The sequence below is a fragment of the Anomaloglossus baeobatrachus genome, chromosome 9 (genome assembly GCF_048569485.1).
Source record: "Anomaloglossus baeobatrachus isolate aAnoBae1 chromosome 9, aAnoBae1.hap1, whole genome shotgun sequence".
In the NCBI taxonomy this organism is placed as follows: Eukaryota; Metazoa; Chordata; class Amphibia; order Anura; family Aromobatidae; genus Anomaloglossus; species Anomaloglossus baeobatrachus.
This window is the reverse complement of record NC_134361.1, coordinates 100,572,482-100,590,029: the sequence shown is the minus strand read 5'-3', so window position 1 is coordinate 100,590,029 and position 17,548 is coordinate 100,572,482. Positions and strand designations below refer to the sequence as shown.

The following is a 17,548-nucleotide window of genomic DNA, read 5'->3' as shown; positions in this document are numbered from 1 at the left end:
TCATCTCTATTTACAAATAGAGATGAGTGGACCTATTGAAGTTCAGGTTTCGCGGGTTCAGCCAGACTTTAGATAAAGTTATGTTCTGGACCTGCACTTGACCCGACTCTCATTGGAAGTCACTTATTAGGCAGTTCAGCTCTCTGCTCACATACAGCCAGCAATACGCAGAGCAATTCTGGGGGAGGAAGTGGAATTTTTTTCTTTTACACACTTCTTCCAATAACACTGATTTTACCCCCAATGCGAGCCATTGAAGCGCTGCAAGCAGCTCGCAATGGGCCGAGCACTGAGTGTAACCAAACACAGCAATGCTCGCACGAGTTGTTTGCATGCATAAAGCAACCAAACTCCAAATTTGAACACTTTTTTGTAAAGTCTGTGTTCGGTATAAACACCGAACTTTAGAGTTTGGGTCCGCTCATCTTTATTTGGAAGCAAACGACTGAACCACTCTGCCCCAAATTTGGCGCATAAGTAAATCAGGTGCACAGGAAGGTTTTACACAGCTCCCTATGACCTACCATTCTTGACATTCACAAAAAGTGGAATATAAAAGTAACTAGGTTTCAGGTCTCTAGGATCTGCCATTCTAAACATATTCACAAAAAAAGGAAAAAGAAAACATTACTTTACGGGAAAACAACTGGACCAATTTGCCCCAAATATACTACATAAATAAATCTGGCAGTTCAGGAGGTTTTAGACCAGATTTCAGCTCTTTAGGACCTACCATTCTAGACATATTTGTAAAAGAAAAACAAAGGAATACAAAAGCAAATATTACTTTAAATCTTTTGGACACCACTAGAATGATGTAAAATTCTTGTGCATAACAGTCCAGATATGTTGTTTTCATATGAGTTGAAAACAAGGTTTTTTAACCAGACACAAACAGCTAGCAGTTAAACTAAAAATCCTGTGTGAAGTTGGAAAATTCTATTCGTTTTAAATATTTGGGGGCAATATGATGGAATCTGATTGGTTGCTTTTGGTGACACTGATACCTTCTTATAACAATATTTTACATTCTTAAGTATTAATAATGTGGCCTTCTACTTTAAGTATCACAAATGCAGAAAATATTAACGAGTTCAGAAATGCCCCCACACAGAGTGTTATAATGTGGAAAGCTATTCTCACATTTCTATCCCATTAATTTCAGCTTAGTTTTGTATTTGCCCACTGGGAGAATTCTAATCATATGTGCTGATTTCATGAATATTTCACTTTTCCAGTAAGCCAATTTTATTTTTCTGTGAATTCTAAAATGTGAAGACATCTTTTAGTGTATATTCACACTTGAAAAATTTCTGTGACCGAATATTTGTTCTAATCGAATAGGATTGTTTGTGATTACAGAACATGCATTGTTTTCTACAAACCACATGCAGATGAATGTAACAAATTGTGGAAATTTACACATATCCATACCCTGACGTTCTTAGCAATTACAATAAGGCCAGCTTCAAAAATTACAGTTTGGTTACATTTTTTAAAAAGGTTGTAGAGGTACAAAATATCGATGACCGATCCTTAAGGCCACTTCACACATAACGAGATCGCTAACGACATCGTTGCTATGTCACAGTTTCTGTGACGAAACAACGACTTCACCAGCAATCTCGATATGTTTGACACGTACCAACAATCCGCCCCCTGCTGTGAGATTGTTGGTCATTGCTGAATGTCCTGGGCCATTTTTCGCTCGTTGGAGTCCAGCTGGGCAGGATGGATCTGTATGTTTGACACCTACCAACGATCTCGTTAACGACCTAGATGAGAACTTAAAGTGTGACACGTAGGCGTGTAGTTGTGTCACCTTTTCCGCGCCCCCTCTGCACCGATTGCTTGGCACTGAGAACAGTAAGCAAACACTCGGGAACGAAGGAGGGATGAATCTGGGTGCAGATGCAGCTTAGATCCGAAAAGCAAGCAAGCAACTGGGAACAAAGTACGAATGAATCCAGGTGGAGTCGCAGGTTCTATCCTCAAAGCAAGGCTCAAAAAGCGACAAAGGATGAAGCGATACAAAATTGCCTTCTAGGCCGGCTGCCTAATCAGAACACAGTATTGGCCACCAATCGGAGCAGAGGGGTGTGGAAAAGGCGACGCATATGCACGCCTACGTGGCTTACAGCGTCAAACACTACGCCCCTATTCGAGGTCGGAATGGAATCGTTACATAGCTGCTGTGTGACAGGGTCCCAACGACCAACGAGATCGTTATACAGGTCACTGCATCGTTACTAAAGTCGTTGGGAAAATGACTGTGTGACATCTCACCAACGATCTCACCAACGATTTAACAACGATCCGGAAACTGTGACGTAGTAACGATCTCGTTAACGATCTCGTTATGTGTGACTGGACCTTTAAAGTGGGACCTATCTTTAGGCTAAGTTATCAGCGAATAACGGCAGCAACTGAAAGTAAACATTGATAGAAGGGGAGCAGCGCAGTTCCAGTTAATGCATAAAAGCTGCATTCAAAGAATGCTTCATTAATTAAAGACGTTTTCCTCTTTATGTAAATTACTGTCGACATACTCAGGTAACTAAAACTAAAGGCCGCTTTACACACTGCGACATCGCTAGCGTTTGCTAGCAATGTCAAGCGCTATAGCACCCGCCCCCGTCGCCTGTGCGATATTTGGTAATCACTGCCATAGCGAACATTATCACTACGGCGGCGTCACACGCACATACCTTGTCAGCGATGTCACTGTGACCGCCGAACAATCCCTCCCTCAAGGGGGAAGTGCATTCGGCGTCATAGCGACGTTACTGCTGCATCACTAAGCGGCAGGCTAATAGAAGCGGAGGGGCGGAGATGATGTTACATCCCACCCACCTCTTTCCTTCCACATTGCCGGTGGACGCAGGCAAGGAGATGTTCGTCGCTCTCACAGTGTCACACATAGTGATGTGTGCTGCGGCAGGAACGATGAAAAACATCGTACCGGTGGCTGCAGCGATATTAAGGAAATGAACGACGTGCCAATGATCACCGTTTTGGAACGATTTTGCGATCGTTGATCGTCGCTCATTAGTGTTACATGCTGCAATGTCTCTACCGGCTCCGGATGTGCGTCACTAACGATATGACCCTGACGATATATCGGTAGTGATGTCGCAGCGTGTAAAGTACCCCTAAGACTGCGTGCCCACAATGCGTTTATGATGAGCTATTGACTCGCCCACCCTAGGGCTTTGGGACACCCGGTGCCGGGCCGGACTAGTCCGGGGGGGTAGTCAGTGGTGGCGGGGCCCGACTCCGTGACACTGGCGGGGTCAACTAATATGGCAGCTGAGTTGGGAGTGATTATTAAAGTTTGTATTCGTGACGCCACCTGTGGTTTGCGGCTATTAAGCCGCTGCTGTAGAGGGCCTCTGGGATTGGTGGAATGGCAGCTTGGATGGTCCTGCTCCCCACCGGTGGAGCGGTACCCCGGGGCAACCGTTGGTGCTTATTAAAGTCTATGGTGGTGTTGTGAAAGATGCGGTGCAGGCGAAATAATGGAGGCAACACCAGGGGGTGCAGTTTCAAGGTTTTACTTACTGGTTCATGATGTCGCGAACTGGTCGCCCACTGGTGTGCTGGAATCCCCTGTCAGGGACCTCCGCCGATCCCGGGTAGATCTGGGAGTAAATGCCGGTGCACCCTTCTATTGTGTCTCTTCCCTCGGCTGTCTTCAAAGCCTTGACTTTTCTGGATAAACCTGTCTTGGCCTCCACTATAGGTTCTGGACAAGAAGGCTTGACTGGATGGAACTCTGCCCTCTTCCCAGGGGTTCTACAGTGGGATGTGGCCCGGGGCGCTTGCAACCACCCTGGGCCCCGGTTCATGATGTCGCGAACTGGTCGCCCACTGGTGTGCTGGAATCCCCTGTCAGGGACCTCCGCCGATCCCGGGTAGATCTGGGAGTAAATGCCGGTGCACCCTTCTATTGTGTCTCTTCCCTCGGCTGTCTTCAAAGCCTTGACTTTTCTGGATAAACCTGTCTTGGCCTCCACTATAGGTTCTGGACAAGAAGGCTTGCCTGGATGGAACTCTGCCCTCTTCCCAGGGGTTCTACAGTGGGATGTGGCCCGGGGCGCTTGCAACCACCCTGGGCCCCGGTGTTCACTTTTGGAAAATGACTTCTCTTCCTCCAGTTTCTAGTTACCGTCCCCTGTATGTAGCCTGATCCCTCCACCTGATGACTTAGTGGAACAGGCCACAAGCTTGAAAGCCTTGCAGTGGCCCTGGAATCCTTTCTGTAGTTCACTGCTGTGGTGTCACCTGGGCCTAGCTGGGCCCCAGGGTCTCCACCAGGAAGCTTCACATTCTCTTGCTGTTCTAAGGTTTCAACCTCTCTCCCTCCAACTTCTCACTTTTCTCCTCTCTCAGACTATCTGAGTACACTTGACTTTCCTGTCTCTGCTCTACCTTCTGCTGGCTCCTCCCACCTTCCCAGTTGCTAGGCCCCTCCTATGGAAGAAGGGATGGGTCTTATGGCCCCCCCAGCATGCAGCATGGGGGGTAGCTGCCACTATCCCCAGTCCCAAAATATGCCTAACAATGGGTGTAGTGTGAATTTGCCTGTGAACCGGCGTTTACGCCTTTACTTACCCAGGATGGGACATCACACCTCTGGCTGAGGTGCAATGTCTCTGTGGCGACGGAAGCCTCAGGGGCGCCACACTATTGATGCTGCATATTTTTACTGCACCAAAAATGCAGCATCTTATAGTTCCAGCAAAGAAAATGGGATTTCATCTCCCTTGTGCTTCTTTTTTACTCACCGTTAACTGACCTGCGGTGCGTGTTTCAAATCTGCAACATGTCATTTTCTCTTGCCGGTATGCTGAGCTTTACATGCAGATATTTCCCATAGGCTTACATTAGAGGCAAAAAAATGCAGGTAAAAAAAAACATGAAAACGCATTTTAAGTGATTTCTGCATTAAGGCCACATGCACACATTGAGTATTTGGTGAGTATTTTCCATCAGTATTAGCTTAGGCTTTGTGTACATGATCCACACACTCTGGATACAGTGTGTCTTCTCTTAGGAAGACGCGATTCTCCTCCACAGAACACAGTAGTCCATGCTCACAATTAGGGTTCGAGCTGCTGCGGACTTTCGCTCTGTTCTCCCTGCAGAGAACACTTTCGTCTCCACAAATATAAATTGACATGATGCTGCTTGGGAACCCCCGCTGCAGGTCAGTGTTTGCTACGGAAAAAAGAAGCACAGTGGGCATGAGATTTCTATAAATCCCATCCACTGTGCTTGTACTGTACAACACAGCATTTTGGACGCAGCGATAGCAAGCTGCGTCCAAAACGCTGCTATAACTGATCGTGGGTACACACCCTAAAACTAGGAGGGAAACAATCAGAGGAAAAGTATAATAGAAACACGTCACCACTTCAGTATTTTTTACCCACTCCTAGTTTTGGCTTAAATACTGGAAGTAAAAAGCTCAAAAATACTCGTGTGCAAATGGCCTAAAAGTAATCAACATAAAAGTATGTCAATAAAGTTTTATCAAAGCCAAATACTAGAAAGTATAAAAAACAAAGCAGTTTTATTTTGTTTAAAACATGGCATACCACGAAAAAATAAAATTTCAGTGTCATAAACGGATGTAAAAAACGCACACAAAAATGCATGTAAAAAAGCAAGTAGCTTAATTTACGTAATAGGTACAGAAATTCTCACCAAAAACTCATCGTGGGAATGTGGCCTTAGGCTCATCATGACCACATTGGACTGCGAGGTTCATTAATAGGCACAGGCCTATTAATGAATCAGACAAGGCGCAAACTGGTGTGCACCTGACAGCAAATCTTACTCCAAATAGTGACTGGAGTAAGATTTGTGGCATGAAAAATACCACCGCTCATCATGAATTTGACAAAGGTATCATCATGTCCCCTCATGACCTCATCCTGCCCCAGCTTTGACTAGTGTTGGAGCTGGATGAAAATGGAATAAAAATCTTGATGAATCGGGCCAAAGTGATCTTTACTTACCCTCTTAGAATTCATCGCTATGTCTCTGCCACTGCCCCGTTGTCATTTGGTCTGTTGTTTGGTGGCAGCGGTGATATCAAGTCAACAGTGCTGCAACCAATCACTGATCTCAGCAGCTTATCCTATCTACAGTGGAAGAGCTATTGAGCTCAGTGATCAGCTGCAGTGCTGTCAATATGACATTACTACTGCAACCAAACACAAAAGACCTAGCAGAAAAACAGAGATGTAAAGTCCAGTTTGCTTTACAACTAACTGAGCCTGCAGGCAGAAGTTTATATAAAAAGGAAAACCTCTTTTAAGGACCACACCAGTGTTTTTTGGGGGGAGGGGGCTTTCCCTGCTGGTGTGGTGCTTTTAATCTAAGGTGACTGTCTCTAGTCTTTAACTCACTCTCCAGTGTTTTCACCTTTTATCGGCGGGGCTTCCATTGGTCTTAGTCAGTTTTATGGAGCGTGCCAGAGGTCATGACAATTCTATGACAGCCTTGTTTGGCCTTGTTCTGGCTTTCATAGACTTGTATTGAGAGCTTGTTATGTAACTTCTGATTTCTGGCCAGTTAGAAGTTGTGGTCCCATGATTGTGCGGTGGGACCAGAGTAGTGCCATTAAAAGGTGAAAAACACTAGTGGGTGAGTATAGGACCAAGGGCAGGGACTCCCGCGGTGGAAAAAAACGCTGTACTGGTGCTTTATGGGATGAAGCGTGCATTGAATAGGAGGAGCTGATAGCAATTCTTAGCACATTCTTAAACGTTGATAGAAGCTGAGCAGTACAGATCTCATTAAATTGCATCAGTCACTAATGGTGGCTTTACACACTGCAACATCTCAAACGACATCGCTGTAACGTCACCGGTTTTGTGACGTAATAGCGACCTCCCCAGAGACATTGCAGTGTGTGAAACACATCAGCGACCTGGCCCCTGCTGTGAAGTTGTGATCGCTACAAATCTTTCAAGACCATTCTTAGGTCCTTTGTTTCCCGCTGTGCAGCATGATCACTAGAAAGTCTCAGTGTGTAAAGGGGACTTTACAGCGACTTCCCTTTCAAAAAGCTGCTTTACAACGTCCCCAACAACCAGCTAGGTCGCTCTGCAGGTCCGGATCGCTGTTGCGTCGTTGGCCAGGTCAGCCTGTTTGACAGCTCACCAGAGACTTTGTAGCGATCCCGGCCAGGTTGGGATCGCTGGTGGGATCGCTAAAAAGTTTCAGTGTGTAAACCCAGCTTAAGACTACTGCAAATTAACAAGAACTGTACTGCTCAACTTCTATCAATGTTTACATCCATTTGCTGAAAGAAGACATCCCCTTTAATTTTTAAAACCTGTTGTCGATGATAAAGAACAAGATTAGAAATTATGCAATTTTTTTTCATATTTTTTTCATAAATACGGTTACATTTTTTTTACGTCCATGACATCACTTTTGTAGTAAACATGTCCCTCTTTTTTAAATGTGATTTATTTGCTTCACTTGTTGTGTCTTTTCTATACAGTAAACTAATATTGTTTTCTTTTTCTTCCGGTATTACCGTGGACTTGATTTATTATATCAGGAACAGGGACACGAGACACAGGTAAGTGAATCACCGGTGAAGTCATTTGTAACTATTGATTTACAATAAAAGAAAAAAAATTCAACGGATGCAATATATTACTGAACTGGTCAACAGTGGAATAAATGTGAACAAGAGCAGTATTCAAGGCACTAAAGGGATTGTATCTAATTCCGCTTCATTGTCTGGCTTCATGTATGAGATTAAGTCATCATGTTTGTTTCCATCCATCAATGAATCATTTATCCAATGTCTCCTCCAACAACACTGCATTAGGAATTAGCTTAGGCTTCTCTGTAGGATACAACGGTCTTGGCCGGTTCACATCATATTCATGGCATGTACTCGATATATAAATGTTATTACATGTATATAAACATGTTTCCGAGTCAGTACACATAAATGTAAGGTGAAACAAATGCCTAACAGACAAACTTTCAGCATAGCATACATTTAGCACATATAACTCTGTAGGCACATAAGAAGAATATATTGGGAGCATCATATCCAAACATATCCATTATGTGAACAGAGACCACTTTATGTATCCTTTACTTATTAGAAATTAATACCACCAGGAACATCAATTATTTCTTTAAAGGTCTTGTTCAGGACTGAAGGCTTCTTCAGACATCTGATTTTTCCATGTTTGAGAAAAATGGACCGATCTTTTGGATCATACTCTGATGAGAGTTTGATAAGAGTGTCAAGTTTTTCTCGAATGTGGTGAAGAAAAAAATTCTCCTTTCTGACAGTCTAGGAAAATCAGACTGCGCATGGATGTCATCCAAGTGCAGTCTCATATATTTCACGGACCATTAAGGCTGCTTTACACGCAGCAACGTCACTGTGGTCGGCGAACCGCCTCCTTTCTAAGGGGGCGGTTCGTTCAGCATCACAGCGGCGTCACTAAGTGGCCACCCAATAGAAGCGAAGGGGCGGAGATGAGCGGGCGAACATCCCACCCACCTCCTTCCTTCCTCATTGCGGGCGGCCGCCGGTACGGTGATGTTCCTCGTTCCTACAGTGTCACACATAGCGATGTATGCTGCCGCAGGAACGACAAACAACCTGTGTCCTGCAACAGCAACGACATTTGGGATTAGAACGATGTGTCAACGATGAACAATTAGGTGAGTAATTTTGATCGTTAACGGTTGTTCGTGCGTTTCACACGCAACGACGTCGCTAATGAAGCTGGATGTGCGTCACGAATTCCGTGACTCCAACAACATCTCGTTAGCAATGTCGTTGCGTGTAAAGCCTCCTATAGACTTGAATTGACGATTTTGATCCAACCCTTGGATCAATATCAGATATGTCTTTGCGATTTTCCACAGACCACACAAGGTTCAACAACTAGCAGCCCCTGAAAGTTCACACCACAACTCATTACACTTGGTAGTAGTGTTCGCTAAAATTCCTCCGGGTAATACAATTTGCATAGATTTTATTTGATGCAAACCAGACATCCCCAATTGCCAGCAAGCAAGATTAAAAAAAAACAAAACTATGCTCGCCCCTCAACATTTTCATTGCCACAAATCCCCGTTATTTCTGATGCTGACTACCATTGGTTCCAATGATCCAAATAGAAAAAACCAACATATGCAGATATCTTCATAAAATCTTCATCTTGTTGATTCCATAGAAAAGTTAAAAACATAGACACAGGTCAGCCACGGTCTATGGGTTTCGAGCGATATCGCTCTTAATCATGATGGTTGCTGTTTTTTTCTATTTGGATCACTGTGACCAGGAGCCGGCCTGTTTCTCCATGCACCACACCACTTTGAGATGTCTCAAAGACCTCTTTGAGATGTCTCAAAGACCTCTTTGAGATGTCTCAAAGACCTCTTTGAGATGTCTCAAAGACCTCTTTGAGATGTCTCAAAGACCTCTTTGAGATGTCTCAAAGACCTCTTTGAGATGTCTCAAAGACCTCTTTGAGATATCTTTGAGATGTCTCAGATGGTTAATTTGGTGAGCTGATGTATGTTTTTTTGTCTTTTTTGTGCTTATACCATTGGCTCCAATATTTATTATTCTGCGCCTCAAGCACTGACTAGTAGTGATGAGTGAGCACTAAAATGCTCGTCTGCTTGGTACTGGAATGAAGCAAATTAGACTGCTTGAGTGCTTGTCTCGAGTAACGAAATATAAATAAATATAATCAAAGTCAATAGAAATTTTGAGAATTTTTCCAGCACACCCTCCCAGGATGTCTGGGGAGGGGCATGAAAATAGCTGAAATAGATGGAAACAGCTCTCAAATGGAATGGGAACAGCATGAGGAAGATGCCTTGATGCATCTCTGACTTGCATGTCACTGCTGGGAACAATGTTGTCAGAGTATTACACCAATTTTAAGGACTGAGAATAACACATGCAGAACCCTGGATAAAATGGAGTTTACAGGAAAAAATGTTAGGAAACATTCTTTCTTATATATAAGGCAAATTAAAAAAAAAATACTCCACTCCTTATGCTATGTTCACAGGTAGCACTTTTGCTGAATTTTTGTACTTTGTCATTGCTTTCATTGGTGAAAAAAACATTCACTGATAAACGTAATTTTACATTTTATTACCTTATCTGAGCATGCGGTATGCGTGACATGATCAGACACATCCTGTTTAATTTATGGTGGCGGGACTCTGAAACTCACAAAGCCTATGTGGTCAATGCAAGAACAGCCAAAAATTAAAAGAGGGACTTCGATACAACCTGTATGAGACATAGAGGAGGGCCTCATACACATTCTGTTAAAATTGTTAGGTAGTTGAACTCCTACACACATAAAGCCTATGCACTTAGTGCAAGAGCTGCCAAAATTAAAAGGAGGGACTGCAATATCCCCTGGAAGACATGTAGAGGAGGGCCTTAAGGGTACTTTACACGCTGCGATATCGGATAACGCTAGCGAGCGCACCCGCCTCCATCGGTTGTGCATAACGGGCAAATCGATACCCGTGGCGCACAACATCGCTAACACCCGTCACACGGACTTACCTTCCCTGCGACGTTGCTCTGGCTGGCGATCCGCCTCCTTTCTAAGGGGGCAGTTCGTGCGGTGTCACAGCGACGTCACACGGCAGCCGTCCAATAGCTGAGGAGGGGCAGAGATGAGTGGTTGGAACATGCTGCCCACCTCCTTCCTTCCTCATTGCCGGTGTACGCAGGTAAGGAGATGTTCGTCGTTCCTGCGGTGTCACACATAGCGATCTGTGCTGCCGCAGGAACGACGAACAACATCGTACCTGCAGCAGCAACGATATTTGGAAAAGTAGCGACATGTCAACGAGCAATGATTTTTCACATTTTTGCGCTCGTTGATCGTCGCTCCTTGGTGTCACACCCTGCGATGTCGCTAACGACGCTGGATGTGCGTCACTAATGACGTGACCCCGACGATATATCGTTAGCGATGTCGCAGCGTGTAAAGCACCCTTTAGACAACTTTTTTTTTTACATTTTTAAGGAGGTGGACTCCTAGACTGGTAAAGCCTATGTACTAAGTGCAAGGCCTATCCAAAAATTACAAGGAGAGATTGAAATACAGCCAGCAAGAGGAGTAGAGGAGGGGCTCTGATTCAATTCTGGTACAATTTAAAAAAGATTCTGACTCCTAAACTAGAAAAGCCTATCCACCCAGTGAGAGGCCTAGCTAAAATTAGAAGGACGAATTGCAATAGAGCCAGCAAGAGACATAGAGGAGGGACTCTGAATCAATTCTGGTACAATTTTAAAAATACTTTGACACCAAAACTAGGAAAGCATATGAAGTCTGTGCCAGACCTAGCTAGAATTACAAGGAGACATTGCCACACAGCCAGCAAGACAGGTAAAGGAAGGACTCTGATTCAGTTCTGGTAAAATTTTAAAAAGATTCTGACTCCCAAACTGGGAAAGCTGATGCACCCAATGAGAGGCCTAGCTAAAATTACAAGTTACAAATTACAAGGAGGCACTGCAATACAGGCAACAAGAGACATAGGGGAGGATCTCTAATTGAATTCCCGTACTATTTAAATCAAATTCAGAAACAAGTTCTAGATGTTACATGTGTCTGGTGTGCTCCCCAGCAGGTCCAGTTGGTTCATTTTGCCCTAGTCCACAGCCACTGCTTTTGCATGCACCATCATTAGCGGGACATTCACTTCCCAATCCCCTACCACACGCCCTGGGCATTTTAAATTATATATGCAGCCAAGAACGTTATTATTAGAGAATATAATCTATTTAAATTGGCCCTGAAAAGGAGTTTTGGTTGTACATGGCAGCACTAAGGACTGTAATGAAATTATGCCTCTTATACATTATCTCTACTCCAGCAGCTACCCCTACACTAATTGCAGCTAATATTATATAATAGATTATATTTGAATTAGCCCTGAAAAGGATTGTTGGTTGTACTTGGCAGCATCAAGGACTTTAATGCAATGAACCCTGCCTAAATGCCTCTAATATGCTATCCCTCCTCTAGCAACTAACACTACACTAGTTGCAGCTAACAGCTGTAATGTTATATTATAGAATATATTTGAATTATCCCTGAAAATAAACTTTGCTTTAATGTTGCAACAGCAGATGATATGACGCTATAATACACTGTCCCTTCTCCAGCAGAAACTCTCCCTACAATACTTCCAGGTACAGTGCACCGAGCATGGGATCACTGATGCTATATAGACTCAATAATGCTATGTGGCCAGCCAATCACAGTACTGCCAGTAGCTAACATGGCTACGGTGTTACTGTGATTGACAGGCAGTCCAAGCATGTTTAGTTTCTGAAAATCAGCTGCGAAACATACAGGGCAGGGAGCATGGCACTGGAGTGCCAGGATATCCAATTGAGTACCAAGCATTTCGAGCACCAGGATGCGCAATCTAGTACCAAACAGTGCCGAGCATGCTTGCAATCACTCCTGGCTAGGCTTCACGCAGGGCCATCTTCAGTCCTGGAAGAAAGAAGAGTGAAGAGAGGGATCCAATAGTGGACCAGGTGGGGAGATGCGGCATTGGGACAGGTGAGGAAAGAGGTCAAAAAAAAAATATTCCTTTTATTTTTTAACCTCCTTCCCAGCCCTAAAAATATCCAGCAAAATGGTGGCCAACCGTAAAGTTCATGGATTAGAGAAAAATGTGTAGAGAATTTCAATGATTTAAAAAGGATTCATTCTAAGCTACTCAGTTCCCATTCACTCTACTAGGGTAGGATATTAATATGCTAGTATACAACAGGATAGCAATATACTGGACAACTCCTTTAATGAATCTACTTCAGTTACACAAATTTCAGCAGAGACTACTTTCATCTTGTATCCACTGACAACAGATACTGTAAGATGTTGTGTTTTGGCATCAGTATTTCTCACCTAACCTAGTAATAGTGCCACTGCTAGTGATCTAATTGTCGTCTTTGGTAAAAAATAATTGATTTAATGGGGATTTAAATCAGTCAGTCTTGGAAACACCCATTTTCCAGTCTGCCTTAAGAAAACAAACTACACTTTACTCACTCTCCCTTGGTCCAGCACTGAGTCTCTCACGTTGCGTTAACAGTGCAGTCAATAATTGAGCTCAGCAGCTCTGAGTTAACGGCACAAGGCGCACTGAGCCACTGAGCATACCGATTGACTGCAATGCAGTCTACGTGGTGTCAGCGCTGCAGACAATCATAGACACTAGGAGCAGGGGCAGAGACTCAGCAGATGACTTGGGGAAGGTGGGTAATGCATAGTGGGAGAAAGAAGTTTTCTTAAGCTGGAAAACACCGGTAAAGTGCATTTTACCATGTTTTCAAGATGGTTACATTTTAAGGCCGCTTTACACGCTACGATATATCTAACGATATGTCGCTGGGGTCACATCGTTAATGTTCAAGACAAACACACAGAAACCCTTAAGCATACACAAGATTTTGTAACCATGTACACTTTGTCTGTCTGATTAAACAATATGTTATAATATAACATAATGTATGTGCTCAAAAAGCCATTTTTATATTTGCAATACAGACGCACATCCGGCTTCGTTTGACATATCGTAGTGTGTAACACAAATGAGCGACTGTGAACGAGTAAAAATACTCACCTTATCGTTGCTCGTTGACATGTCGCTCATTTTGAAGAAATCGAATGTCCAGTTGTTCATTGTTCCCGAGGCAGCACACATCGCTCCATGTGACACCCCGGGAACGATGAACTGCAGCTTACCTGCATCCCGCCGGCAATGCAGAAGGAAGGAGGTGGGCGGAATGTTTACGTCCCACTCATCTCCGCCCCTCTGCTTCTATTGGCCGGCCGCTGTGTGACTTCACTGTGATGCCGAACATCCTTCCCACTTCAGGAAGTGGATGTTCGCTGCCAACAGCGAGGTCATTCGGGAGGTAAGTACATGTGACAGGGGTTACTCACTTTGTGCGACACGGGCAACAAATTGCCCGTGCCGCACAAAGGATGGGGGCGGGTGCGATCGCACATGCGATCGCACATGAAATCGACGGGTGTAAAGCAGCCTTTAGTGGAGTAAACCAATTGATTGAAAAGCTAGAAGTAACAATACATGGCATGCTTTTTCTTGTGACCTTTTGGCTAGTGGGGATTTTCCTGTATGTTCCATGTTCACACATTTTCATTATCATATGTAATGGCAGACTGCTGATTCATATTGTTAAAATTAGAAAATGTAAACTCAATAGTGAAGCGAAAACTCAACGTACCGAACAACTACTAAGCACCTGACATCTTTCCTACTGCTAGCTAAGATTAAAATGTTTTCTAGAAGAGCAGGCCCCCTAATTGCTGGCACGTCATCACCATGACAACATCAATCAATGTTCTGGAGTTGAACATAGAAATCTTTTTTTCCCAATTTTAAAGTCAGTCTTCAGTTGCAATGTCGCTATAAGCTCGTTGGTTTGACATTACTAAAACGTTTTGTCTTGGCTAGGATAGAATAGTTTATTCAGCTATTAGAGCGTGTAATCAATTGTAATTCATTTTGAAAGTTTCAGACCTGGTTATATATGAATCTGCTTATGACTACTTCAAAGAGAACCTGACACTACTTTCTAAGATATAAATAGAGAATACAATGGTCCTTTTTATAAAAGGTCTACAGCTTGGAAATCTCTACCCTAAGCGGGGCTGATCTATCTAACCTCAGAGCAGCACTTGCAAGTGTAGCACCCATGGGGCAAGGGTTAAATTACTCGTCACCAGGCCTGGTGATGTCGGGTATGGCGATGTCACGGGGTGGCCCTTTTGCCTGGTTTCATGGCCCCGAGGTGTACAATAAAAGAGAGGGTGGTGATGGATGTTGGTGGAGGTTAATTTTGTGACGCCACCTGCAGTACATGGCCAGGGAATTATCCACCGCTACTGTCGCTGTACTTCGGGTGAATGGTAGTAGCAGCTGAGGTGTTTCTGCTCCCCACAGGTGGAGCTGACCCCAGGGAGGATGATGAGGGGAGTAATAATGGCGGGCGCCAAAGCGCGGGGCAGCGGCGCCGGCAAGGACAGGTGGACACAGTCTCTGCGGGTTCCAGCTGTTTAACTCCCAGTTATGTCGCTTACCTAGGAAGTACCAGTCAACCGCTGTGTTAGACCCCGTCGAACCCGCATCCTTTAGAGGTCAGTCCGGTGCGGTGGTCGATGAGACCTTCCTCTTTGTGCCATGTAAGATGGATCCCCGTTGCTTAAAGCTACTTGGGGACCACAGTCCATGTTGAGTGAAAACTCCCGTCCTGTTTGCAGGTGCCGCAGTTTCGCAGTGGAGCTCGACTCCAATCTAGGCCCCGGATCCTATGTGGCACTGTGCTCCGAGCACTGTATTGGCCAGAGGGACATACAATCCCCCTGTTCGGCAGATTCTGGAAAACCAACTTGAAGTATGAACTCCCCTAGGGTTCTGCACCCTGAGCTGCGCTGGTCCTGAGGGAGCAATCAAGCTCTCACCTCGGCGACCATATGAGCTCCTGCGTCCCACCAGAGCCACTGGTCAAAACCATCTGTTCCTCTCCTGCTGGAGAACTCTTACTGTTGTGTTGGCTCCTAGCTCCCCCTGGTGGCTGCTCCTCCCCCGGGTCCCTGTTACTAGTTGGTGGCTGTCCCCCATGTTTGGTGACTGCCTTAAAACCCGATCCTAGCCCGGTCCCCAGTGGAGAGGGCAACCTGGTTGTGTGTATGAGTTGTGTAAGTGGAACCGGTACCGATCTACCCTGGATCTGTTTTAAGCACTGAACCTAAAGTCAGGTGCAGTACCCTGTGGCAACTGGAGTCTCAGAGGCGCCACATTCCCCCACAGCAAATGGCTGCACTCCCGGGCTACAAACAAACAAAGTTAGTACACCACAATTTTTGCATGCAATAACAGGTTAACAATCTTCTCTTTATGGGAGGCACATCATATTAACATTGCAAAACATATAAACTATGTATGGTTCAATGTTTCAACATGGCAATCAAAGCATTTTTTTTTTCAAGTACTGGTCATTAGCAGCATAAAATTTTTCAACATTTACAAACTTGTTCAGAGAATCATCATCATTATGAAACTAGTGCAAGTATCAGGCATATAAAACATTCTTATCACCATTATAAAACTTGTACACATATCAAACAGGTAAAACGTGCTTACTATGTCACGATGAAAGGATTCAAAAACAGCGGAGTCCCTTTTGTGCCAACCGACGGTTCACCGCTCCTGGTCAATAAACATTTTCCTTAATACTGTAAGATTATGAGCCACCCTGATTCTGGTAGGGTGCACAACTGGTGCAACTATATACATTACAGTTCTGACCACCGTCAGTCTCATGGCCCGGTTGTCCATCAAACACAAAAATCAACCAACATGAATGCAAAAATCAACCGAAAAGAAAAAGTTCCATTACTGAGGGTGGGGGAATTCGTGACCAACCGGTCTCAGAGAGCTCTCTCCCAGAGTCTTAATACACCTGTCCTTTTTGCTGGGTGTACAGTGTGTTTGGCGGGAAGCGGGGACTGGATTGGGATGTACCTCTGGAGCAGGTGTTGATGTTCCAGCTGCCGCCTCCAGGCGACACAGTCTCATGTCCAGGGCATACCAGCAGGTGTCGGGTGTAGGTCACTTTGTCGCCAACATATAGATTCCGTCCAAGGTGACCCTTACGGAGGCAGGATTCTACATCTTGGTGGGACACAAAGACTTCCTTGGACAGTCCCTCTCCGAGATGAAGCCCCACCTCCGCACTAAGTAGAATCGGGTGACTATTCCCACCCGTAGCGGTCCCCGGGCCAATGGGCTGGACTTCCAGAGCTGCTGTTTAGCTGCCAGGATGCAGGCCTCTGGATCCGCCATCCGTTCTTGGCGCTGCCGGTCTTTGGCAGCCAGCTGGGCAATGGTGGCTTGGCAAACAGTCCACTGGGGGTTCCCTCTCACCGCTGGACATGGCGAAGGGGAACTCCTGGTCAGTAGGGCACTCCCCCCAGGTTATACCCGGGAGGGCGCAATCCAGCTCACCCATCAGAGTCTCAATCCCTGGCCCTGGGTCAGAGGCGGCCAGGTTACAGGCAGCTGGGTCTTCTACCATCTGTATGCAGTCAGCCCGGTCTTCAGCTGCCTGGGGGTCAGTAGCCGGGTCATCAGCTGCCGGGGAGTCGGTAGCCGGGTCTTCAATTGCCAGGGAATCGGTATCTGGGTCTTCAGCTGCCGGGGAGTCGGTATCTGGTTCTTCAGCTGCCTGGGAGTCGGTAGCCGGTTTTTCAGCTGCCGGGGAATCGGTAACCAGGTTTTCAGCTGCCGGGAAGTTGGTAGCTGGGTCTTCAGCTGCCTGGGCGTCAGCGGCCGGGTCAGGTGCATCTGCGACCGGAGGTTGTTGATGGCTTGGTGGGGCCTGGAGGGTTTCACCATTGGCGTGGGTGACCGGGATCCCTACAGGCTCTTCCTCCTCCGGGATTGGCGGCTCCCGTTCTTCATGGGC

At 45.2% G+C, this 17,548-nt stretch overlaps 1 protein-coding gene across 5 annotated transcripts in view; it reads left to right on the top strand.

Moving 5' to 3' along the window:
* Positions 1 to 17,548, top strand: part of TENM1 (teneurin transmembrane protein 1) — a 1,354,271-nt gene that overhangs the window by 1,099,187 nt on the left and 237,536 nt on the right. For all 5 annotated transcript variants that reach the window (XM_075323916.1, XM_075323915.1, XM_075323914.1 and 2 more), the window contains one exon: positions 7,580 to 7,600. In XM_075323916.1, coding sequence (XP_075180031.1) covers positions 7,580 to 7,600 — 21 coding nt within the window. The remainder of the gene's footprint in view (positions 1 to 7,579; positions 7,601 to 17,548) is intronic.